This window comes from Anser anser (assembly GCF_964211835.1).
Source record: "Anser anser genome assembly, chromosome: 10".
In the NCBI taxonomy this organism is placed as follows: Eukaryota; Metazoa; Chordata; class Aves; order Anseriformes; family Anatidae; genus Anser; species Anser anser.
The window spans coordinates 16442799-16469877 of record NC_139730.1 but is presented as its reverse complement, the minus strand read 5'-3'; the positions used below and the strand labels follow the sequence as shown (position 1 = coordinate 16469877).

Here is a 27079-nt window from a genome sequence, read left to right as displayed (position 1 = left end):
GTAGATGCATTCAAGGATTTTGATCTTCGTTTTGGAAATTATTTTATCATTGATTTATCCCCAATTCAAAGAGGTTGTCAAACAACAACTACTGGAGGTAATAGTGTACTGTAAACACAGGCAAAATAATGAAGTGGTTAAGATGGAATGTTAATAAAGAATGAAAGAAGGGTGAAATAAAAAAAACACACTGTATTGTGTTAGAGAAAATAGGCCCTTTCAAAACTTTTTAGCTTACCTGAAAAGATTAGGTGTTTAACCGATCAAACATTTTGCCACCAATCCGATGTCTCAAAGGAGGGCCAGCCCTACACTATCAAATAATTTTATCAATCACACGGGAAAAGTACTTAAAAGAATTACTATCAAGAGATTACATGATAGGGTGCTAGTACAGATTGCTCAGTAAAAATCAAAAAACAAACAAACCACATGGGTTTGATACAATAAAGATTAAGTCAGACATTTAGGAAAAATAAATGCACACCCTTAGCTACTCACCAGATGGAGGTCTTTAGCTCAGGAAGTAAGAAATCTGAAAAAGACTAGGTCAAAGAGCAGCTGAATGAGAGTTCTTTGCACATCGTATACCCAAAATGACTAAAAACATCTTTAAGAATAAATATACAATATATTCAGTTAGGGAAGCTGGTACTGAAACTTAAAAACTATCACTTCTTACACAGAGTGAGAGACTAATTCAGAAGAGAGGCTGCGATGATTGACTCACCTCCTCCCACAGCCTGCAGCAGGATCTGTCTGAATTAACTCTTGTTCAATCTGGAATGTATTTTAGAAAAAAGATTTCAGTCTAATTCAGGTACCTACAGATCAAGGGAGATGCTAAAAAGCCGGAGGAGAGTCAAAGCACAGGCATGGGAGAGGTTGTAGAACCGGAGATACACCTTTACAACACCCTTGGAAAGCTCAGTCTATTTAACTTGACACAGAGATGGTCAAGGGATTGCCCCGTCACAGGGTACAAGCACTTCAAGGGCAACAAACTACTCAGGAGTGAAATGAGATCCAAAGGCAGAAGCTTGCTATGCAAATTTGTGTTAGAAACAAAAGTTCTTAAAGAAATGGTTAATTAATAAATGGTCATTTCTAGGCCTGAATTTCCTGAGGAGAGTAACAACTATCACAGCCCAGTGTGTACTACAACAGCACGAGGTGTTGCAGCACTCCTTGCATGGGAAGGCCTTGTGCCTTTAGAGCCTAGGAGCTCAGAATACTCCATAAAAACTAAAGCTGAACAGGCCTGACAGTGCCTGATTTCTGGCTTTTGCCAATTACCTAGTTTATGCAAATTAATCTTGAGATGAAACTGAGTGACTTTATGGCAACAGAATGGAAGCTTGTGATGAGCCAATTAAAACCCCACTGGTTTGCAGCATGCCCCCTGCACGCTTCTCTTCCAGGCTTCAGCGTTTCCCCAGCATAACGCTGAGGAGAATGCACAAAAAGCACAAATAAGAACGCAAGCAAACGGATACTTTAGAAATAAGTTAATTTTATTGAATAGGCATTATAGCTTCTCTCCGTTTCAAATAATGGAGAAGCCAACTCACACAGATTACAGAGCTATCAGTTACTTGGAGTAATCTTTCATAAAAGAAAGAAATTAAATACAGTTCTGCTATAAAAAGTGCGACAGTTATAACCGGAAGATTTTCAAAACATAAGCAAGTTTTACTAGCTATTGCAAAAATTGGTTTAGTGCTTAATACTTTACAAAGTAACAATCCCAACTGCTAAAAACAGCTCTTACACATCATCTTTGTCAAAGTATGGATCAGATTAAAAATGACATTTAAATTGAATTAGAATGAAAACTGTATGTAGAAAAGGTTCTCAAGAACTCACATTTTCACAACAAAAAATATTAATTATCCTTTAACATTGTTTAACGCTCGCTTCATTTGAAAAATGGATTTAAACATGTGGCAGCTTAATAATGATCAAGTGTTTTCTTTGCAGACAAAAGTGACTGCAACCAATCGCATCTTTAAATTATCAATAGGGAAGGCCATGGAAAAAGATAAATTCACTTCTTTCATATACGATAAAAGTTTTGCATGAAAATGGTCAAATATGGAGAAACCTGTAAAGTCACTTCAGCTCTAAATAAATTTCTGATATACATACTATTTTTTAAATCCGAAATCAATCTTCGCTAAAATAGTATAAATGTATAGAAGACAGTAAGAAACTCAAGCTCTGAAAAATAAGAAAGATGGTGTGCCTACCAAAAAGTTGAATTCTTAGCCAACAAAAAACAGTGAGTCTTGCTTTATTCCTTATTAACATTACCTAGGCCTTGGTGAGAGCCAACTATCTTTCTTTGAAACATGGACTGAAGTTACAAATACATTTATCATACATTTCTTCGGTTTTAAAAATGCTGACTTTGCTAGGTTATTAGAAGGAGTCACATTATCTGTTCTCATTTTTATAATGAATTAGCTTTGGTTATAATTGAACAGAGACCTTCTGTTAATGAGTAAATTAACCTCTATAAACTAAGAGTGTGACATCTAGGCTATTTCAAATCTTCTTTGTGCAGACAAGTCACTCCATATGCAAACTAAACATAGAAGGAAAATCTGCCAGAGGCTTAAAAAATATCCTGCACAAATGAGAACAAAGAGCTTTAGGACTTGGCTAGGGAAGTAGAACACGAAAGGAAAAATATTAGCAAGTAGCAAAATAACAAACAATTTGGGGAGGGCACATTATATAGTAGTAAAGTTGTGATCAAATCACTACTCATCCCTTTTGTATACCTTTTGTGTATAGTAATTTGGATTGTCCTACAAAATTTGCCCTTATCTGAGAAGCACTGGGTTTTAACAACACTGGACTGTGTAGGATGCACACATAAAAAAGTATACTGAATGTCAGAAATACATGTGAATTGCATTGATCTTTTTAATGTTTCATTCAACTGTTCCCATACAAAAATGTCAGTCACAAGAATCAATGAGGAGGAACAAGGCCTTCCAAGGAGAACAAAGTCTTTCAGCCATGCAACAGTTAACTTCAAGATGTCACAAAAAGTTTATAACAGTAACTTACTACTTGACATTGAACAATAAAGCTCTAGATTGATTCCAACAGGAACACAAGAGCCATACAGTTCTGAAAAATTGCATCACAGCTGAATCATGGTAAGGCCGGCACATTACAAACGCAACATGGAGTTACCAGGGTAAGAACAATGGGCTTGAAAAACACATGGAATTAACTGCTCCTCCCCGGGAAAGAGCACAGACCTAATCTACATGATTTGGACAGAGTTTTCTACAAAACTCAAAGCTGGCCTATGGTCCCAGCTGTGGCTGGGAACTCCTCAGTGTTTAGGTTTGAGTGTCTAATTCCATTCATTATTTAATCTGGGCTTAAATCTTGCTTGTTCTCCTTGGCTTATGATGAATGAACTGAGATTGGTATCATGTACATGCAAAGCTCCTTGAGATGCTCCAAGGGAACAGCATTTTCCGTACTGTACATGCACTCTGTGGATTATACAAAGGCTGTATTTACAGTACTCAGAATCTTGAGCAACCAAACAAAAATCATTCCTTCATTTTTGTTAGTATTAAAACATAAGTGCATACAGTTTGCAAAGTTGAGAGATGAGCGCTTCTATTACGCCCACATGGCTGTGTTTCAGTTCATACTTGATTGCAAGCCCATTGAAAGGAGACATAGGGCACACTTTTAGCCTGAGATGCCACGGTTTGCTGCAACATCTCCTGCATTATTTTAACCAAAAGCATGGGGAAGAGGCTTTGTGTTACTCAAACGTGGAGGCAAATGACAACAAGGCAGTGTTCACTCCATCTGTAGTGCAGAGCTACTGTTTAGACACCACCAGCCAGAAGAAACTATCTGTTTCAGCTAGGCTGGCCGTGGCTCTCAGGCTCCTGACACACTGTCAGGGGGCAAAATTTCTATGCCAAAGGATTCTAATTTTATTCTGTGGCAAAGCACTTTCATGAGATTTACCTCAAAAGGTGCCTTTTACCTCAGTTGTCTGAGAAGGAAAATGCAACTCCCGTATAACTCCATTTTCATGTTTACATTGATTTTACACACAAACAAAGAACTGGGTCATTATCATACAAGCAACAAGTTTTTTTTTTTGCCTTTTTTTTTTTTAATTTCCTGCTTAAAAAAAAAAAGAACATTTGAAAAGGTTAAAGGAAAAATTAAATACACAGCTCTCACAGAAGAGCATCTTAGGCACTGTCTAGTTCTAACACTGGATCACACTTTTGCAATTTCAGATGCTCCTGCCATTACAATAGCATTCACTTAGTGAGAGAAGGGAAGCAAACCTGCCATTGTTCTCTCCATTGCTCCCCAGTAGTGAGCCTCTGCACCAAAGTAAGAGGCTAGAGTAGATGCAGAGATGAACAGCAACACATTTCTGTGCTTTCCCAGAATACAGGAAGATGTACATAGCTTCCAGTCTTCACAGGAAATAGTTTTTGATAAAACAACTATTTTCCCTTGTTTAGTACTTTGGTGCCATGGTTACTATGCTACCCACCATTCGACTATTTTTACCCTTGTTGCTTTTTTTGACCAAGGTTTTCTGACACACTGACGGTTATCAACAAATTCTAAGTTTTTTAAATAAAAATGTCTTCAAAAATGACAGGTTATTTGGATGAGTATGCAGACCCTTACGCAGACTACAGCAGGCTAAAGGGTTTTACTCTCTTGGCTAAATGAAGAAGTGGGACAGAGGCTGCATCCAGTTAAGTGACTCTCAGTCCCCAGAGAGTCATAATTTTAAGGCTGTTTGGAACCCAGTGGCTTTTACCCATATCGTGTTTTCCACAGTGCAAAACGTGCATCAGCCATTTCAATTCTCTTGGTACAGTACATGCATTCAGGTAATGGGAGATAAAACAGCAATCAGAATAGCGTATCTACTTCAGAAGCAAAAAAAAGTGATCATGATATCCAAGAAAAAAAAGGTTTTATATCCCCCCCAAAATCAGCAGAATACACTAGCCCTGTTATGAATGCAGTAGTTAAATATGGTGTTTTGGTAGAAAGCAAGTCTCTCCATATTCAAGCAATCACCTTAAGAACAAGCCCAATTATTTGTTCATACATGGAAAATTGCTGAAGATGAAATGTAATTTCCATTGAGTGAATGGAAGGGTAGAATATTAAAGAAAAGCCCTGAATATGTGTTGGAGTGATGCCCACTTGATTTTCTAAAACCAAGAAAGAGCTTGTGCTCCCACAGAAACTGCTGTTCAGTAATATTAAAACTTGTATGTCTATTCATTAGGAGAAACCTAGATGCAGAATCCTAACACTAGGCATCCAGATTTGACATTTTTGGTTGCAGTACATACCTTAACAGGAAATTCTTAAAACAAACAAACAACACCCCACCCACCCACCCCCAACAAATTAAATCACAAAAGTTATGGAATTTTAAAAGCTATACTGACTCCCAACTTAACATATACATTAGTTTGCAAAGTCTTTTTTTGCACACTTCACCAGTAATCGATATGTACAGTACAAAAAAAATATGAAGGAATGAAATCTGAACACTTTAATCTGCAGGGAGGAAACACATTTGATATATATCAAGACACGATGTATCTGCCAATTAGAGGATGATATGTATATGATCTAGAGTGATTTTCTTCCCACACATGCTAGATGATTGCACTGATTATTAATTCTCGATTTTGATTTGGAAGGTGTAATAAATCCACCATTCTTTTTTTCAGAAAAGGAAAATAATCCTACTTCAGTGGATTCAGGGTGTGTTATGAACGTCCCAAGTCAATTAATATCTGCGCAGAAATGTTTCATTTGGTAAGAAAACTTCCCAGATGAATGTTTATTCAGAAGCTGCTTATAAAAGTGGCTACTTGTAGGGACTGGAAGGAAGAGTGGAAGAAGACAGGGAGCAATAGCGTTGTACCAAAATATATGAAGAAAAAATTAAAGCTTTTCAATTAAAAAAAAATTGTATATTCAACTCTCATTAGACATAGATGTGCACAACAGACAGAGCAGTTAGAAACAAGTACATTTTTACAAAGCTTTCTTTTCATGGTTAATTTCTACCAGCACTTTGGAAGGTAACCTACTAAAATGATGACCCTGTTTATAATAAAGGCGCAAAATATTGCTCTGTAGCATATTTTGAAAATAATATAAAAATAATTTCTATATTACAATTTAAACTTGGCTTGTAAAATTCCAACATAATACAGCCTTAAGTCTACAAACAGAACATACTCAGAAACACCTTTGTGTTTTTTTCCTCTCATTTATAACAATATAGTATTTTTAGTCATATACACTGGAAATTAATGTGCAAATTAAAATCAATATTAGTGCCTGTTATTAAAATAATTTAAATTCTATGCTGTATACGATTTGGTGATCCTCTATGTAAGCTGCCATACCTTAAAAGAAATACGCTTCAAATACACTGACAGAGACTTAAAATACACTAAGCTGAAAAGCCATCTACAATCAGCATCAGTTATTTTGCTTTTCTGGACCTACATTTATTTGAGATTATTATGGTTTCTATCAACATACGGGTTTCTAACTGTGCAAAAACATTCCCAGTGTTATGAAGACCTTACTCCCGTACTAGCTCATACTCTATTCTCACATCCAGCTTGCAAGCTGTGCGTCTGTGAAGCACCTGGTTTAAGGCCCCCACTGCTGACGGCATTCTGTTCACAGATTTCAGAGGACAGCAGATTTCGTCCATGAGGCCTAAAGCATCCCCCTACACCTCAGGCAAAATTCTCATCGATTCTCTCACTGGAAGAGAAACAACTGGCAGCCTGAGGGGAACAAACACTGGCTAAAGGGCTCAGGCCTTGATCCCACAAACGTTTATGGTAAGTTTCTTAACAGTTATGTTAAGTTTCTGAAAATATGCAGTCTCCTTGATATCAGGAAGACTATTCATATTGGTGAAGTTGAGCACCAGTGTAATTGCTTGCAAAATCAGAGAGTTGGAGGGCAGTATTTTGTCAGATCTGTGCTGTGCATTTTTTGATATCTACACATTCATCATCACAAGAGAAGTAGATTACCCTGAATATGCCTGTATGTACAAGGACGGATATTGCCTCAGCAGACTGCTTTGATCTGCAGTCAAATGGTGCACAAATCCATGTTAAGCATCTCTCCTCAATGCTTTCTGTATCAAGTACTACTGCTCATCTCATGAGTTTTGCAGTTTTAGAAAAGACGACTCTGAAGACTTCACTTGGCCTATTTAGACTTATTAAGAAATAATCAACACAAAACCTTCCAAATATAGCATCTTTCTTTAACTGATTCTTCTTATGCTATCTTTGACTTAGGAAGAAAGGACCAAGTGCTAAAAAGAAAGCTGGGTCACACACTATATTCCATTGCATTTATAAAGCCTAAAGAACTATATTAGCAAAAGGTTAATCAATCATTTTAAAATCCAAAACATCTTAAGTTGTTTTTGATAATCTATGCCACCTTCTTCTGAATGAGCTGCTTGTTAGCCACTTACAAGTGATACCCACATCTGAAAAAATACTTGTAAAGTCTGGCAATGGATTTATTAACTCTTTATAAAGCATTTTAAATGAAACTTTAATATACAGTGTGACTGAAACACATTATGTATTAGAAGCCTCCTCTGTTATGAGCAGACCTTTGCAGTCAAGTTCAAGAACAAAGTAAAAAAAAAGTTTGCATGAAAAAAAAGTTTGCATAATAGGTTTAAAGATTTTTTAAAGTAGAAAAATTGCATGCACACACATTTGAAAAATTCTAGCTTCCTCCAACCTAAATATCTCCTAGTGATTTTGTATCTATTCTGGGAAGGCATAGCATACCCAGGATTTAGTCTGTTATTTGGAATCTGGTAACAGTGATAGTGCTGAATGACTATCAAGGAGGAAAAAAAAAAAAGCACACACAATTGCAAAAATAAGCATGTGCATTGCAGCCACTTGAGCTAACAGAAGACATGAACAGGGTCTCCAAAACCAAAAGTGACTTCTGTACAGCTTGGGCAAATTGGTAACTCTAAAGGTACAGGGGGTAGATCAGGCATGGAGATGGACTCACTGATACGTTTTCAACATAAGAAAAATTGACACAGAAGAGCAGTCAAAGGTTAGCTATGTAGTACAAGAGCAAAAATACATTTGAAGATTATGCTTTCTCACAGCCAGATAAGGAATGGCATGATTTCTTTCAAGGCTGGTGAATACAACTCACAAAGTTGGGAATTATCTCTGAAAAAAAACAGGTAGAAGATACACCTTTTATAACTATAGTCTGCTTTTAATGGGACACTCACTTCCTTCAGAAGGAAACTGTTTCTGCATATCTGGACTATTTAATTCCTAATATGGTGTGCCTGTTAGAAAACTGACACAAATAGAGATGCATCTGCTCAGAATTTAAAATAATAATAATCATCATCATTATCATCACAATAACTCGGGGGGGGGGTGGGGTGGGGGGGAGGGAAACAATTGAGGAAAAACAGGTAAGATTTTAACTGAAAAAATTGCCTGTTAGGCCCGCAACAGATGTTACAAGACAAGAAAATTGTGGGATATTTGAAAAGAGTTCTCAAAGCAAGCAGGAATATTAAGCAATTTTTTTTATAAAGAGTTATCAAGAAAAGGACTCTGAGAAAACTGGCACAACTAAAAAGTGTTCTATCATTACATCACGTAAATATTTTTTTAAATGAGCAAACAGTAGTGGTTAATACTTATGGAAATACTTGAGTGACTAAGGATGAGAGTAAACACTATCCTTTATAGAAAAGCCTATTGTTATTCAGAGGACCAATTAGTTTCTCAAAGTAATCTAACATACAGTCACAATCTCTATTCAGTAATTTAGAAGCGAGTCATAATCTAAATATTAGCCTTCTGCATACTTATTTGTTTTGGGAATAGTACATCTTTAAAACATACTATAGAAACAACCCTTTGACAAATGGGAACCAGCAAATTCTCATGGTAATTTCTTGCTTTTACATATGTGCTGTTATTTTTCTCCTCATTCAGAAAGGGATACAACTGACTCAGATACACGGGCTGGTGGAGTTTGCTGCTAATGTAATACTTCTTAAGCACAACTTCACATAGAAGCATTTCTCCGAGTATCAAATGCTACTGCTACTCTGATGATCTAAGAATTCCTAAATACCTGAATATTTCTTCATTTGATGAAGTTTTATCCTGTCAATTTTATCCATCTCAGCAGCAAACACAATCAAATATGATGTTTGATTTAACATAATCTGACTTGCTTTAACATAATCTGAAATCACAGATTTCTTTGGCAATGAGAATTTGCATGTAATCACAACAGTTAACCAAAAAAGGACACTGCTTACCAGTGTTTACAACCAGAGACATGGGATTTAGAATATGCTTACCTTAAGCAAAGAAGTCACATGGAGTTTTAACTTTTCATTAAGCTCACCGAAATTGCCCTTTTATGAATGACTGCAAATTCAGTGACATCCAGTGTATGCTTGCTATACTACAAGAAATATGAAGTACAGGTCTGGATTCATGGTACAGCTTTTAGGACTTTTTAGAAGTGGCCAGCAGACTTATTTTGAAAGCATTCTTTAAATCTCCCATCCAGCAGAAAACCTAAACGTGGTCAATTTTAAGCATATGATCAGGTTCACATATTTCTGTGGGACATTACCAAACACCTATGTGCTTTTCCTGAAAGCAAGTAAGCATCAATATTAGATTGTGCATCATGTTTCACAGACTACTTCACACCTAGCTTCAAGACTAACTAACAATAACTGGACACAAGTCAAATGGTATCACCCATGCCAAGAATAAAAATTAGCAGAAAAGAATGAGAAATGATTCCTGGGAAAGAATCTCTTTTGTGCAGGCCAGAGAAGTGCTATTCCATAATACGTAAGGTAAAACTCATGTTCTGCACATTTAGTTGGCAGAGCAAGCAGTCTTGAAGGCAACACTTCACTTATTTGTGGAAAATGAGATCTTTCTCAAAAAAACATAGGTAGACAGTAGATGAACCGTTGCTTTCAAGTGTATCTTCTTATTACATTCTGCCAGTAGGCAGTAGAGGGGTATAAAAACTGCATATGCTATTATCAGGAAGACTTGCTAATTTCATACATCTACTTTAACATTATTTCTGGTGCGTTTTACAGAAATGTTTCTATGAACAAAGTTTTATTTTCAAAGGTACTCCAAAAACTTACATAAATATTTGGATTTCAGATTTGTGCAAATCTGCACTAGGAGGATCATACTTGGAGGTACTTTATAGCCATCTTGGAACCTCCTGGCAGATGAAGAACTCACTGCAGGAGAAGACTAAAACAACAGGTAGAGTCATGTGTCGTCAACAAATGCTCAGAAGTAATGTCTGCAATGACTAACAAACAACGATGTTGGAAAAGGAATAAATAATGATTAAACTCATATAATGGTTAAGGGAATCCACTGATGCGATACATTTGTTTGGACAAGCAGTTCATTCAGCACTAAACTAATCCTAAATTTCCTAGCTAGCCATCAAATTTTTCAAATCTCAATTTTTTTATTTTAATATTTCTTCCAATTTTAACAACAATGAAAATAGTACTGAGATTCCAGTGCCCAAAACCATCCTATGTGTAGGGTTTTTTTGTTTTGTTTTTTTAGGAAGTGAAGTCTTGCAGGTCATAATGTATTTTTTACAAAACTTGTTTAAAATATCAGTAGAAATAAAAATGGCTCAAATCTACTTTTTCATGGAAACATAGAAATAACTGGTAAGAACTTAAAATTAGGAAAAGCTACAGCCTTCATGAATTCAGAGCTTTCACTTCCAGTTTCCTAGAATCGTTCCAGACTAAAATTTCAGACTAAAGTACAAACCTTAGTATTAATGCAATATGCTGCCATATTAAAAATGTGCATTATGCAAAAACCACTATCCTCCTGAAAAAAAAAAGCTATTAAAAATTTACCTTTTACTGAGGAAAAAAATACTCTCATAATCGCTATAGAATTTCAAATGTTTACAAGGCAGATACTACCCTATTGCAACACCACATCTCCAGTATTATGACTTTCCCCTATCATACTACTACCTGAGTGATGTCAGTGTAAATTCAGGCACCATTAGTAAATTTTTGACCAAACATATACACAGCACTGACAAAGAAGTAAACAACCCTTCAGCTTACCATTTATATGTAAAAAAGACACTGACAAAATGGAAAATAATATATATATATTTTTTTATGATAAATTAATCCTATTATTTCCTCATTGCCCCGGAAAAGCGAAAAGCTAGACACTAATTTACTCATCAATCCTTTATTCTTTTTGTAAGGATTCCTTTTACTGCAATTCAACACTGTTTACTTTGTAAGTAAGAAAATGATAAAACTAAATAGTCACAGAAGAATCCTCAATGCCTGTGTCCCTTGCTTTCTCTCTCCCTGCGCTTCAACTCTTCTTTGTAGCAGTATGAACAGTAATTTTCAGTCTCAGGACGACCATAAAAGGAACAGTTATCCTTCTTACAGCGGTTCTGCTGGATGGGATATATTGGGCAAACTGTGCTTCTGCCTTGATTTTTATCATTGTTCAACCAGGTCTGAGGAGCATCCTCATCAGCATATTCTAAGCAGTCTCTAATATCACCGGTATTGAATCCATTTGTGTATGTCTGAGACTTGTGTTCAGTAGGCATGGCATAGCTCAGTGATTCCACTGTGTTCACCGTACGGATTCCAGATATCCGGGCTGGGCTGTAGCTTTGAGAAGACAGGGATCTGTTCTGCTGGGGGTACGTGGCACAGGTTTTTAAGGTGCCAACAACTGGCTTGTAGGTATCATCTTGGAAGCTCGATGGCTTGGAGTTGACATCATGCAAATGGATGACACTTTGCCTTTGAACAGGTGGTGTATGGCTATAGTGGGCAGAGACTGGGATGGGGCCGCTTCTCTTAGCACCATTGCTAGGTGAAGAAAATGACCCAGGAGTGGGACTAGTGCGATCTTTAAATTTTAAAACCAGTTGAGTTGTATGGCTTTGAGGCAAGACAGGAGATGCCCTATCCTGAGGAGATGCTTCTAACTTCTCTTTTGAATACGCTTCTGGCTCCAGTTTCTTGTTAGATGACCCATTCAGTGCAGCCTTTTTCTCAGCATCCTTTCTTTTCTGTTCCTGCTCTGCATTGAAACGCTCCTGTGCGCTGGTCAGGTAATAACCTATCATCTCCTCGTGGAACTGATGCCTATGGCTGGTCAAAAGAAGGCCAGCAAAAATAAACTTCCGTTCACCCTGCATGGCAGCTCTCAAAATATTGAGGCTGAGTTTCACATCAGTGCTGTACTTCCATGGGTCAGACTGCTTGTCGGAGAAAGATTTAGTGTTCATCTTTTCAATGGGTGAGTTGCTAGCTCTGTCAGTAGGAGATGGAGTAGTCTTTTCAGATGGAGAAGTGCTTGCAGACTGTCCAGATTCCTCTTTGCTCCCTTTTCGAGACTTAGACTTCTTCTCTTTTACTTTCTCTACGGTGTCACCATTTTTCCCATTCCCTGAATTTGCCCTGCTCATTTTGCCATGCACCAGGCCTCCAAGACCACCCATATTCTTTTTCAGTTTAATTCCCAGACTTTTACTGAGGCTTCCTATTTTATTGGCAACTGAATCCGTCCTGTTTTTGTCTTTATCCTTCCTCTGTTTGTCCTTTTCTTTTTCTTTACTGTTTTTGCCATTATTGCCATTGGAATTACTACAGATGGAATCTCGGTCCGAGTCCATTGAGTCAGCCAGAGACTGAACATCTTCCCCAGCTGAAGCTGTAGGGGATTCTGGTTGAGCCAAAGGGGCCTGCTATGGAAAATTAACTATAATTAGATACAGCAAAATCAGTTTCATATAGGGACTTGGTGCAAAAAAGACAAATCTAATATTGAGTTTGACATTGATTTTAAAAGCCTACTTTTTAATTTACACACTGATATTTCAGACTGGTTTCTTCACTTATTTGGCTGTGCTATCTATCTTGCTTGATCCTACAATCCTGGCTCATTTCAAGCACATTTGTAGAGTAGAGGTCAGTCAGCCAGACGTTCTGTGAAAATCAGCGTCTGAATAATGGAGAGAGGCAAGTTAGTGCTCCTGTCAAGGGGTCTGCAGCTCAGCTTCCCTGGTTGCATTGACTAGCTGAGCGGCTGGCCAGTGTACAGGGCCCAGCCACTGCACTGGAAGCATCCTCAATACTTGCTGCCTCTCAGCCAGGTGGGAGACAGCCTAGAAAGAAACTGATACCACTGTGATGGGAAGGAAGTGAGGTTCTGACGAAAGCTGCAAGGGGGATGCAGCACACAAACCTGTCTGCAGTAACATTTCAAAATTCACAGTGTTCACAAAACAACTTATTTAAATTAACGTTCAGGTTCCTGTGCATGAAAATTGAAGTTACAATGCCTCAGAGCTAAACAACTTGCCTGACATGTTAACTATTAAACTTAAGCAAATGCACTGAAGAATACAATGAAATGTCTGTTTGTTCTATATCTACTATTTGTTCTTACTGGAAATACAATGCAGATAAAACTGATGCAAGGAGTGTGAGTTCCAAGTTACATTTTAGGTAAGGTGATAGAGCATCTTTCTTGAAAATGCAGTTACAAGGATCCTAAGAACTTTAAAATTTGGCTGCATTTATTTAGTCTGCAAAACTTAGTCTTGCATTCAAACATTATGAAGCTATAATCTGCTGAAGTTAAATTCAAAACATGCATACAAAACATAATGATGTAGAATAGCTCTGGAGATGTATTTATTTCCACTACAGAAATGCACACCTGTTTCTTGTCCCTGAGTGCTTACATGTCGTTTCTTTAGAATCCCTGAGCACCTCATCAGCCAGCTGGGAGCAGAGCTGTCACTTGGCAAAGGAGGAAATGAATGCTGAAGTGACTTGCCCATGCTCACGTGGCAAATCTGAAGCAGGGAGAGGTAACCCAGGTCCCACAGGTTTCAGGTTCACAGCTTACAATTACAGGACCATTTTGCCTCTCCTTTTTCTCATGTGGTAGAAACTGTAGAAAAATGGATTTTTTCCCTTCCTGCAGCTTGTTAAATCCTGTCTCCTTTTGTGTTGTGTTCCTCCTTTCAAATACCATCTGTGTAGGCTGTCTAAATCACCTCCATCCTCTCCTAGCAACCTTTTGCCTCTAGACTAACCCCTCAATCTATTCAATATAATTTGCAGAGAAATTTGCAGCTGACAAGGTGCCAGCTGGGCACAGTTCTAAAGCAGTCTTCTGAAAGAACCAGGCTCTAGTTCAGTGCCAGTCTGTGGCCCTTTGTCAGCCACTCTAAACTGGGAGCTGTCCAGGGGTCCAAATCTGTTCTCAAAAACAGAAAGGACAAGGGACTGGTGACCTAACAGTGGCACCAGGAGAGCAAGCCAAAGTTCTGAGAAATCTGCTGAGAGAAGGTCTGTTTTAAGGTTCTTCTGAAATACTGAAATAAATAAAAGAAAGATAAAGCTAGAGAATACACTTCAGAACAGAAATACGAGTTGCAAAAATGTGCAAGTAACTGTTTTAAAAACAAAAACCTAGAAAAGCTGCAAGCCAGATGGCAGTGACAGCATGCCACAAGTGACTTGTCTCCGCTGCTAGGACACTAGGTGGTTCTAGGCAGCTGGCCAGTCCATGCAGCCTACTCCACACAACACCCTATTGTGTCTCGTTATCACTTATTTGGTTTAAATTAAGGAAAAGTTTACCTTACCCGTGTCTCAGATGGTATGCGTATCCATGTTACATTCATATAGCTGTGCAGAAGATTAAGCTTTGCCTCAAGAGACAGAATCAAACTACAGATGAAAACAGAAGGGAACAAACAGTCAAAAACACCCCAAAAGAGAAAGCAATACTTCTTCACAGGGAGAGGCCACACTGCTCAGCGTAACAGCGGCCTCCCACGCAACCAGAAGACGTGAACAAAGCCCTCTCTGTTAGCAGTTCTCTCAATACTTAGATCAGGTATGGTTCAAGACATTTTACTGCTTAATACTGAAGTTACAGAAAGGTCTTACTTGGCCAGTCTGGTGTTATCATTGTCATCTTTTCCCCACTCCCAGTCTTTCCCAGGATCGACCGCAAAGTGCAAAGGCAGTAGCTTGTGTTCAGAGTCAGTCAGGGGGATCACCGCTGAAGTAGAGAAGAAACAAATATTGGAGGGGAAGGAACAAACAAAAGACTTAGCTGTGAAAAGCACTTACAAATAAGAAGGGTAAAGAAAAAGGCCAGAAATCAAATGTGCTGCAGAATTGTCTCATCTGTATTTAGATGCTTGCGTGATAAAGAGGGGAGGGAGGGCGTAATACACTGATCGCTGCTGGCATGAAGGATAGTCACCAGTGGAGGAGGGGAGACCTCTGGGAGAACAACATTGCCATTTTGTAATGCACAATAAACATTTCCTGGAGACAAAACATTAGAACAGTACAAAGCAATAAAATGTTGAAATATTCTGCCTGGCCTGCCTCTCACACAAATGCACACACATGTTAATTATTTTGCCTTTCAAGTTAGTACCGTTTGGTTTTCCACTGTCAAAGAAATAAAGATAGCAGCATTATGTGACAAAGCAAAAAGTAGTTACAGGGCTTTTGGACTCAAACTGTGAATTAGTGTAATTGAAGAGCAAAGATCAGCATATAGATAGGCTAAGAGGTCAGTTTAAGACCTGTCTTGCGTGTGGTGTTAGGACCATTACCGCTGTTATATCCCAGCATTACTGTCTGGGTGTTTTAGCGGTTCTGTTCTCTTGCCTCTGCTATAGCTCTCTGCCTTTTGACATATCTTAATGACTCTGCTTTATACTCAGCATGCAGGGACTGCAGGCTGGTTTTACAGAGTGTCTATCATTCATCACCAATAAACTAAGAGAAAAGCATTGTCAGCTTTAATTAAAGCCAGCAATTTGCTTCCATTTCATTAGAAAACACACTTAAAGCTGTTGAGGGACTGGGGCGGATCCTCAGCACGATGCAGGTCACTGCTGTTCCTCTGACAACCAATGAAGGAATTTAATTTTCTATACCACAGGCCTTAAGGACTTTGCCTGGGTAGTCATTCCAGCCAAGCCAAGCAGCAAAGAAACAGGGAGAAATCACCCAACAGCATGGCAGTGATTACTGAAAGTTTATTGCACTTACTGGTTATATGTTGCTTACAGTATTTCCTGCATTTCAGAAAATATATGTTGTCAAAAACAAAGGCACAGTATTTTTGGTTAAGTATTGCTCCTCCCCTAGCAACATGCAGGAAATATAATCTGCATTTTTGATTAACATGGTGAAGTCAGTATTAGATTCAGGCAGCTTCACAACAACTGCAGAAAATATGCTTGTTTTTCATCTTCTCTGCAGCTTGGATAACGAAGTCAAAACTCTACAAGTGTCAGGGAAACGTTGCCCCCTACTGCTTATAGTAAGTAATTTCTGAAATATTTTCCCCCTATTAACTAACTGCAAATACAGTATAGAACAGCTGGAGATTCATCAACTATAGCTGCCCATATTCCTTTAAAATGCAAGCACAGAAGTGAATACTGTAAGGCAATTTAGCTCCAAAGGAAACTCAATGGGAATAACAGAGTCCAACTCTATACAGTGCAAAATACACTGTAAAGCTCGCCGTCGAAGCACAAGAACATAAAGGTAGAGCAGGGGTGGGAATTGAATCATTTTTATTAACACTTATTGGTGTAAATCTGAGGGCTTACCCTACTGCATTCAGTGGAGTTTTTGCAGCAAAAAGGGAGAGAATAACTGAGAACACAATTAACTGATGGTGTTTCTAAAGGGAATCGGATATTCTGCCAATTAACTTAATTATACAGAGAGAAGGTACTGACTGGATTTACCAATGACCTCACAATGCAATGTATCAACAACCTAAAGGAAGAAGGCAACTAAGGAAAGCGCTGCATGGTAAGCTTACAGCCTGGCAGGGCCCTTCTGGTAGCACCTGGCCACATGGGTACAGGCTGGTAGAGAACCAGGAGCGTGATCCTGGGGCAGGTTGTGGGGCAAGCTTGGACCTAAGAACTGCCACAGAGTGTAATTGCCTCTTTGAAATGAAAACCTTTGAAAGTCAATTTGATTTTCTTTTCTGACAGCATAATACTAATTAGTTTTCATGTAGTTCAATAATTAATAATTTGCATAAACAAATTTTAAAGGAATCCTTTTTAAAGCTAGCTGTTTCTAATAGCTAAATGATGCTAAAAATACACTTTTTAAAATGCTTACTGATAATAAATTTTATTAAAACCTTAATTTCTAAGTACAAAACAAAGCTTAGATGTGATTGCCTATAAAGTGTCACTTATCTTATTTACATGTTATGACACCACAGTCTCCATCTTTGCACAGGAATTTATGTTAACTAAATTTCTCAAACTCTGAGTTGAATAGAAGCCATATACTCATTCTTATGGGTAGTTCGAGGTTGGTATGACACACTATCGTCTTCCTGCAAAAGGTATCTTCTAAAGTAATGTTGGAGTTTTAAAATTCCAAAATTTAAAATTTTAAAGTCACAGTATCACAGTATCACAGATTTCTAGGTTGGAAGAGACCTCAAGATCATCGAGTCCAACCTCCGACCTAACACTAAGTACTCCACTAAACCATATCACTAAGCTCTACATCTAAACGTCTTTTAAAGACCTCCAGGGATGGTGACTCCACCACCTCCCTGGGCAGCCCGTTCGAATGCTTAATAACCCTTTCGGTAAAGAAGTACTTCCTAACATCCAACCTAAAACTCCCCTGTCGCAACTTTCGCCCATTCCCCCTCATCCTGTCACCAGGCACGTAGGAGAACAGACCAACCCCCACCTCTTTACAGCCTCCTTTAAGGTAACTATAGAGAGCGATAAGGTCGCCCCTGAGCCTCCTCTTCTCCAGGCTGAACAACCCCAGCTCCCTCAGCCGCTCCTCGTAAGACTTGTTCTCCAGACCCCTCACCAGCTTGGTCGCCCTTCTCTGGACTCACTCGAGCACCTCCATGTCCTTCCTGTAGCGAGGGGCCCAAAACTGAACACAGTACTCGAGGTGCGGCCTCACCAGAGCCGAGTACAGGGACACAATCACTTCCCTAGACCTGCTGGCCACACTGCTTCTTATACAAGCCAGGATGCTGTTGGCCTTCTTGGCCACCTGGGCACACTGCTGGCTCATATTCAGCCGACTATCAACCAATACTCCCAGGTCCTTCTCGGCCAGGCAGCTTTCCAGCCACTCATCTCCCAGCCTGTAGCTCTGCTTGGGGTTGTTGCGCCCCAGGTGCAGGACCCGGCACTTGGCCTTGTTGAACTTCATACAGTTGACCTCAGCCCATCGCTCCAGCCTATCCAGATCCTCCTGCAGAGCCTTCCTGCCCTCGAGCAGATCGACACACGCACTTAGCTTGGTGTCATCTGCAAACTTACTGAGGGTGCACTGGACGCCCTCATCCAGGTCATCGATAAAGATATTAAAGAGGACCGGCCCCAGTACCGAGCCCTGGGGGACTCCACTAGTAACCAGCCTCCAACCGGATTTGACTCCATTCACCACAACTCTCTGGGCCCGGCTATCCAGCCAGTTTCTAACCCAACGAAGCGTACGCCAGTCCAAGCCCCGAGCAGCCAGTTTCTTGAGGAGAATGTTGTGGGGAACGGTGTCAAAAGCTTTACTGAGGTCAAGGTAAACCACATCCACAGCCTTTCCCTCATCCACCAAGCGCGTCACTTGGTCATAGAAGGAGATCAGGTTTGTCAAGCAGGACCTGCCTTTCATAAACCCATGCTGACTGGGCCTGATCGCCTGCTTGCCCTGCAAGTGCCGCGTGATGACCCTCAAGATAATCTGCTCCATGAGCTTTCCTGGCACTGAGGTCAAACTGACAGGCCTATAGTTCCCCGGGTCTGCCCTCCGGCCCTTCTTATAGATGGGCATCACATTGGCTAGCCGCCAGTCAACTGGGACCTCCCCCGATAGCCAGGACTGCCGATAAATGATGGAAAGCGGCTCGGCCAGCTCCTCCGCCAGTTCTTTCAGTACCCTTGGGTGCATCCCATCTGGCCCCATCGACTTCCGCACATCCAAGCTCCGTAGCAGGTCGCCAACGATTTCCTCATGGATAGCGAAGGCCACATCCCCTTCCACCAGCTCAAGGCACTGGGTATCCAGAAAACAACCGGTATTGCCGCTAAAGACTGAGGCAAAGGCGGCATTAAGCACCTCAGCCTTTTCCTCATCCTTAGTAACTAGGTTTCCCCTCGCATCCAGTAAAGGATGGAGATTAGTCCTAGTGCTAACAGATGGGATATGTCAAAAGTAACAATGATGATTTCGCCCACGTCAGTTTTAAGACACACACTGAGGACTTCCATGCCATTCGTAAGTTTGGTGCGTTGCTTTCCATGCTGTGAAGTCACAGGGTTTCCTAGCACTCATTTTCATTGGCATGAAAATGGCATTCTTCTTCTTCTTTAAAAAAAGAACACTAAGCATTTCTCAAAACCCTAGTAAAGCAAAATGCTGATGCAGATGATGACGTACTGCTGTTAAAAACCACTGTCAGGACTCTCACACTTGTTATTGCAACCTGGCAGTGGGGAGCTGTTTCACTGCTGGCAGGCTGACAAAGGGTGGGAGTGTGGGAGGCTCTACCTTCAATGAAGCAGTCTTAGGGGAAGCTAAGAACCAGTCTTTATCTTCCATAATCAAAGCTATAAAACACCTGTACAAACAGCCTGAATATGAATATAAAAGTATTTACAGGTTTTTGATTGGATGTTAAGAGTATAAATATTATGACCCTAAGTTATGAATGACCAGGTTGTCAGAGACTTACTTCCTTTCAAGAAGTCATAGCTCTACACTCTCAGCTGCATTCTGGCAGGTCAAAATCTGGCCATGTACTGTGGCACCTGTGCCATCCTATTCTGACCCCTACTGTTGTGGCTCTCCCTTCCTCTATGCCAAAGCTGCCAAAATCTCTGTGTTGGCAAGACACAAGAAATGGGCATTATTAGAGCATCCTTGTGCCAATCTATTTCCTGTCAGAGCATTTGAAGAACAACAGTAATGCTGTGTTAGCTGTTAGCAGTCTCTAACAGCAACAAGCTTTGCAGCTGAAAGCTAAAGCATTCCCTTCATCCCAGATTTAATACCAAGTGCTTTGCTGCTCCACAGAATTGAAGCCTGTGCATTCAAGGCCCTGAAGTAAAAACGTGTAAAATCTGATCATACAAAGCAAATATATTTTGATTCAACAGACCTTGTAATTAACCACAATGAACTTATATATAAACAAAGCCAATACTTGATGTTACTGATGCTGTACTGGATATTTGGTAGCTTTTTCTCTTCTAGCACCTTTCCTTTATGACTACGAGTGCAGGAAACGCACATAGAAAGTTTCTAACCACAAGAAGAATATTTAATAGTATTTACAATATTTACTGCTAGTATTTGTGGTAGAAATCAAATATGTGACCTCGTTACCAAAGATCTTATTGTGTATCATTAACAGGAATATGTGGCTTGTAATACTAGATTTACCGCTGAATGCACTGAGCAGTAGCCTTCTTCACTGTCTTTTGTCAATCACATCACTTAGAAGATGCCACAATGACAGAAGGTTACCAAAACAGAGTTTTATAGTATAATTACTGTATTATTTATAGTATAATTACTATTATGCTAATAATTTATATGTAGTTTTCCTAAGGTGTACCTAGCTAAAAGAAATCTTACTGCTGATAAAGATTATTATGGTATACAAGCTTGAGAAAAATAATTTAACATGTATTTGAAGAACACAAAAAAGGTAAGCACAATGATGTCTCTGAGAGAACAAGCCCCTGCTTATGTACAACGATGACAACAGTTTGAGTAAGCACACCTAAGTTAGCCCTAACCTAAATAGCCTGCATGCTAACAATAAAAAAAAAAAAGCCATTAGAACATTAAAGCAATCTGTGAAAGCATAAATAGGCAGTAATTGAAATAACTATAGCATGACCATAATGTTCCACAAACCCTGGCAGAGATGAGTTTTTTCCTTTGTTGTTTCTTTTTTAAACAAGGACATTTCTTCTTATTTTGAACCTACATCAGGCCTTCACTGACAACACCTGGCAGCAGCATTCAATGACCAAACGCTCTGACTAGGAAAGCCATTAATATGGCCCAAATTTACTGTAGGTCTACTTTCCTGTGGACTTCCTTGTAGACAGTGATAGTTCAAGGATTATAAGTGAAGGGTTCTTGGCTCCCGGTTTAAACCACTTAGGTTTAGACTTCTAAGAATGTGTCAATAAAATTTAGTGGACATTGCTTCCTCTCTGATAGACAAATACACTTACAGGTAGATGAAAGTACTTTGTGCATTGTGTTCAATACATACTTTTGAGTTGCTGTGTTTATAAGCATACCTTGTTCTCTCTGTTGATCTTTTTGTTCCATGGAAACAAGAGCAGAGAAATGTGCCTGATCGTAGGCTAGAACAAGAGGTGAGCAATGACATCTGTTGGGTAGAACTTCAAGTGGCAAATAAATTCCTCCAAATGGTATAGGTGCAAATGCTGGAAAGAAAAATTAGATTATTATTTTAAACTATGTCAAAGAACAAACACTTATGTTAATTCTATTGTGTAACAGTTGTGCTACATCATTTTCAGAGCTCCAGGAGAACAGCAGAGAAGTGGAGAAATCAATTTGGGAAACAGTCATAACAACAGGTAAATTTTCATGATAAAACTGTCTGGAAATACACTAAGAACAATAATGAAACTATTGCACCCTCACATATATTTTCCTTAATGCAATTGTTCATTAGGAAAGATATTACGGTCTTTTAACAAAATCTTGATTCTTAAGTGTTTGCTGCATCTCTAAGGGCAAAGCTCTCTCCTTTGAAAGATTCCACACTTGGTTTTATATAATTATGGGAAGAAACAGCACATTTGGGCAGAAAAATTCTCTCAACATGCTTGTTTCTAACCAATTATTTTTCCTTTTGCTGTGAAAATATGAACCCATATTGCTGAAGCATTTCCAAAGTGAGCATAAGGAAAAAATGTATGCAAACAACACACTGGTTTTTCTAGAGACTTTTTCTTTGAACAGGTCTGCTGTGTTCAGACTTTGGGACGGTGAATAGTATTGTCTCTGAGGTAGAAGTCTACATTTGAGTGAGTCTGTCCAAATTTGACGAGGTTATTAGTCTTTTTGAAAACCTATACTTTATACATACAACAGTTAAACTGGGATAATTTGATCATCTGGTCCATGAGGCCAGCAATGAGAAGAACATTGGGATTATTGTGAAAATCAGATTGGGTCAAGTAGAAAAAACTGAGCGAGTGGAGAAAACTGGGATAAGAAAAATTATGAGAAAGTTAAGTAATAGTGATTGACTCTGTTACAGCAGATAGCAATCATACAACCATTACTTGTAGTTCAAAATTTGAAGGAATCTGGGATTACTCAGCATTTTTCTGTACAAGTAAATTTCTGTAAACTCATTCATGTGTTTATAATTCCCTTTTACTTAGGCAACATACTATCATCAATTAGTTCATGGTAAAAAGTGAGAGATTAATCATTGCTGCTCTGCTCAGACAGCTGACCAAGTGGCTCCACATATGAATCTAACATTTGAATGCTCACATGTGTAAACTGAATAAAACATTCTGAAACTTTTGAATGAGAGACTGGCAAAGAAGTTAGTAAAAAAAAAACAACAACAACAAGATATACACCTTCAAAATTCAATTTTTCTATATCAAATTATATTAATTTATGCAGAGTTTTATGTGGAACCAAAATAACACAGCAAAATTAGAACCTTGTTAGCCTAGCCCAGTAAGAAATGTATTGTGTTCTGTAATTCCTTGGTTATTATGTTAACAGGAAGTAACTAGGATAAACAGATTTTCTGTGAGACTTATATAATTATCTTGTATTTTCTACTTTGATCTAACAGCACTAGGTCAAATACCATTTTGCTCTTTCAGAAAAAGGCAGCAGCTACCATATAAATACTCAGATATGTTACATCTAGGTCCTTTTTTGTGTGTGAAAGCTTATGACTGCTTTAATTTACATAGGTATATAAAGTTCCAATGAAAAACTCTTACCTTCTCCCCCCGAGTCTCGTAACATTGTGTCTGCAACTACAACAATAGGTCTTCTTAAAATATGGGCTAAGACAAAAACGTGGAACTCTTCTAAGCTCTCATACACTGGATCTTCTGAGTTATCAACTCTGGAAGACACAGAATTGAAATGTTAGTGAACCAACACACTGGAACAGCTATTTCCTCTGCCTTGTCATTTATATTCCTACTCTTCTGAAGCACGCATTCCAATTACTGAAACAGGTAACAGAAGAAATTGGAAAAGTAAAATATATTTTTGGAAATAGAATAACAGCAACAGAGATAACGTTTTCACTTGCAGACTCCATACGAGTTTAGTAGTTTCATCAAGTAGTTTCATCAAAATTCATTATCTTCTGATATTGTTTGGTAGCCCAGCAGGAATAACAAAAAAAAGGTAATTCTTAGTCAAACTCCTGGTGTAAGGCTATTTCCACCACAAAAAAAACCAACATCATTTCTTGTGACACCCTTGGCAGAGAGACTCTAAAATGGGAAAATAACTGTTTTTCTAGTTCCTCTAAACAAAATACAGGTGTGTTATCTTGGCAATGTAAGAAATACTGATGTCAACCTGAGTAGGAAGAATGTAACTTAGAAAGTTGTGAGCAGAACTTTTTCCCTTTATATTATTAGCAAAATGTAGTTTGTTTGTTTGTAAGATGGAGAAGGTTACCTGTCTAAATAGCTGGAGATTCATTTTGCTGTCAGCCTTCCCAATGGGATGAATTACACCTACCTTTAGGCATCTGAAATGAGAAGTCTAAGCATTTCACCTTGAATACCTCTATAAATAATTTAAGAAGATAAGCACATCTGGAAGTAGGATTGTTCCTTCCACTTAAGCATTTGCCCGAGGATGAGATGAAAATTTTCATTTTTCTTTACAGAATACAGAAGGAATCTAGATCAGCATGTAGTGAAGTGAGACAAGGCCAGGTGGTTTTGCCAGTGGCGCTTTGTATTTCTGAAAACTCACAAGTATCTTATATGGCAGGACTGCAGGGCATGAAAGTCAAACAGTTAAGACAGCACTACAGAGAACCCTTATTTTTTTCTTTAAGTTTGCCTTCTAATGGGTCTGATCAACTACCTCTGAAATTAATGAGTCTTTCCATTCTCTTAATCTAGCTGGCGCAGATGCAGAGTACTTCAGAAAGCAGAGAGGTAGTGTTTCATTTGTAGATTAAAATAAATGGCTTACTCAGTAGTATTACAAGGGTCTAAACAGTATTAATACTCAAGCAGCTTCACAGCAAGCAAGCGATTTAAAACAAAGAGAAAAAAGTGCTATTCTTGGAAGGAATTAAAAAATTGTCATAATATCTAATGAGGACAATTTGAGCACTTGAAGAGTCTTCCACCTTTGTTGTTTTTCTTTTCAAAGTTTTTACATATGGCAAAGTTTTTACATGGCAAAAATATGGAAATGCCTTTCCACATCTAGTTCTCCAAGATAAGAGTATTAACTGGTAATATTTCTTAACTGACAATACGTTGTTTTGTGTCCAAACCAGCATAAATAGTCCTAAATTTCCAAGGAAGCCAAAAGGAGTAATTACCTGCTAAAAGAATTTGATAAAGTACACAATATTTAAGAAAAAGAAAAGACTGAGCAATCCCAATTCTATCTGAAGCATTCTACTTCCTCTATAAAAACATAATGCATCCTAACATTTAACCTTTAGTTTTAATACCAAAAATACTTGCTTTTCTTTCTGTATGTTTCAGGGTTAAGAGCATGTTGAAAGTAGAAGTGTGAAGAGTTACTTGGTAACTTGCCCCTGAAAAAGATCTCTAAAGATTTTCTATGTTTGAACCACAAAGCAAAAAAAGGATTTCTGGATGCGAATTACCCTCACATTAGCACGGTAACTATATGAGAAAACTGAATCAAATTCCAAAATATTACAATGGAAAGTTTCAATAAGGGCATTCTACCATGCCAAAAAAGCCCCAACCAGTTGAAAAAGTGGTTTGATGCTCCTATAAGCATCGTTCATTTGTACTTTTCTCCTACTGAGGACAAGAATGAAAAGATTTTGTCATACTCCAAACTTACCCACCACCAGTGCCTCCATTTTTGCTTAAATGTGTGCGAGGCTCACTTGATGCCAGCTTAAGCAGTTCATTCCACTCCCGTTCCCATTCTTCTTCTGTATACACCAAACCTGACTATGGGAGAGAACGAAACACCATTTTACTGTTATGCTGGTACAAAATCTAAGCAGAATTCTGTAGTAGCATTTGCAACCAACTTTTTCAAGCTTCATACATGATACAATTTATTATCTTGGGCCACTAACTGTTCAACATTTCTATTCAGGCAGAAAGAATATTAACTTACTAAAAAAATATCTAAGACACTAACTGTATACTGGATTACATTTCAAGATGTGGATCTGATCTAGCTAACACACTGCTGACGATTCACTATTTGAGATGCGGTTACTTGTACCCATGACCACAGTTAACATGCTTTACTGCCCATTTCTGGAGCTTCGCTTTCTTCCCCGATACATGGCACTGCTAGGAAAGCCCTCCTTGGCAGACCAAGAAGTGCTTCTGTGCCCTTTGTTTTCACATAGCCTGAAGTAGCTGAGTCAATGACAGCATAGCTCTATTCTCATTGACTGCTGCCCACAAAAAGCAGGTTACAAACAAGTCACAACCAACCAGTGAGGGTTGTGGAGAGCCACTGCTGCTGTATTCAGAGATGCCGTTATTCATATTTCCACAGAATGTATTAATTATTTTGTATAAGCTTCACTGAAAACATATGGTGGTCCTCCTCTCTGCTTTCCAGAGAGCAAAGCAGCCCAGTAGCTCTCCATTAACATCGCATATAAAACAAAAACAAATGCATAACAACTTTCTCTTTAACCTTAAACAAAAACCTTAACCAAAAAAGCAGTTCCCAAAAAAAACACATGGTGAAGTACAGCTTTTAATCAACAGTGAAGCCAAATCTACAGATGATTTTATTATTGTTTTATATATACACACACACACAAAATAGTTGGTCACAGCTCTAGGAATGCTAGCTCATCACTCTGAGGAAATCTTTCTTAAATGAGGTTTTCTTTTTCTTTCTTTCGCAGATTTCACCCACTCATTTTATAAAGCTTGTGATAGCTAATTTATACATTGTATTTTACAGACTAAAATTTTCTACAGGTTCCAAACACGTCCTAGACCTTTGTAGGAACCAAACGGTGCATATTTATGCCCACAAACCTACAAATACATTTGCATTCTGATGCTCAAATTTCTAAATACAAATACATCTCTCTTCCCCCATGCAAAATAGAAATGCAAGGAATTTGATGGCAACTGAAACTTTCACACCAAATTTCACTTTTTTTTTTTTTTTAATAGTAAATTATGTTAACAAGTTTGATTTCGAACTGTACAGACCTCCTTATTTTGCTGGGTCTGTTGCCATCTCCATCTCCTTTTCAGTGCTTCCCTTTCAGCTCCACTTCTCATCATAGTGTAGAGTGCTTTCCGTAAAACAAGGTCTCGGTCATGAAATCCCCACATCCCTAAAGCAGCACAAGAAGGCACTCAGTTTTAAACGAGCTATAGTGAAACAGAAATAGTAAGTACTAATACAGTTAATATTGCCCTATACACAAAAGCAGCAGAGCTTATACATTATTTAAAATTCTCCTTAGCAAATAATTCATTAAAGTTTCCTTAACAAACCAGTCAATATAGATAATACACAGAACAATAAGAGAAAATTCTAACAAAGTTTAAACTTTGCTTAAGGAATGACCAAGGATTTGAGTTGTTTCAATATATGCTTACATGCAACTTA

The 27079-nt window shown here is 38.4% G+C and overlaps 1 protein-coding gene across 20 annotated transcripts in view; it reads right to left on the bottom strand.

The window, feature by feature from the left end:
* Positions 1 to 11277: 11277 nt before the first annotated feature.
* OTUD7A (OTU deubiquitinase 7A) overlaps positions 11278 to 27079 on the bottom strand; it is a 150083-nt gene continuing 134281 nt past the window's right edge. For 18 of the 20 annotated variants that reach the window (XM_083850982.1, XM_083850983.1, XM_083850979.1 and 15 more), the window contains 7 exons: positions 26674 to 26801; positions 25319 to 25431; positions 23236 to 23363; positions 21529 to 21678; positions 15128 to 15242; positions 14821 to 14905; positions 11278 to 12906 (listed from right to left, as the gene is read on the bottom strand). In XM_083850982.1, coding sequence (XP_083707108.1) covers positions 11473 to 12906; positions 14821 to 14905; positions 15128 to 15242; positions 21529 to 21678; positions 23236 to 23363; positions 25319 to 25431; positions 26674 to 26801 — 2153 coding nt within the window. In that variant the 3' untranslated portion in view covers positions 11278 to 11472. The remainder of the gene's footprint in view (positions 12907 to 14820; positions 14906 to 15127; positions 15243 to 21528; positions 21679 to 23235; positions 23364 to 25318; positions 25432 to 26673; positions 26802 to 27079) is intronic. The other 2 variants (XM_083850989.1, XM_083850991.1) reach the window with 2 other exon arrangements.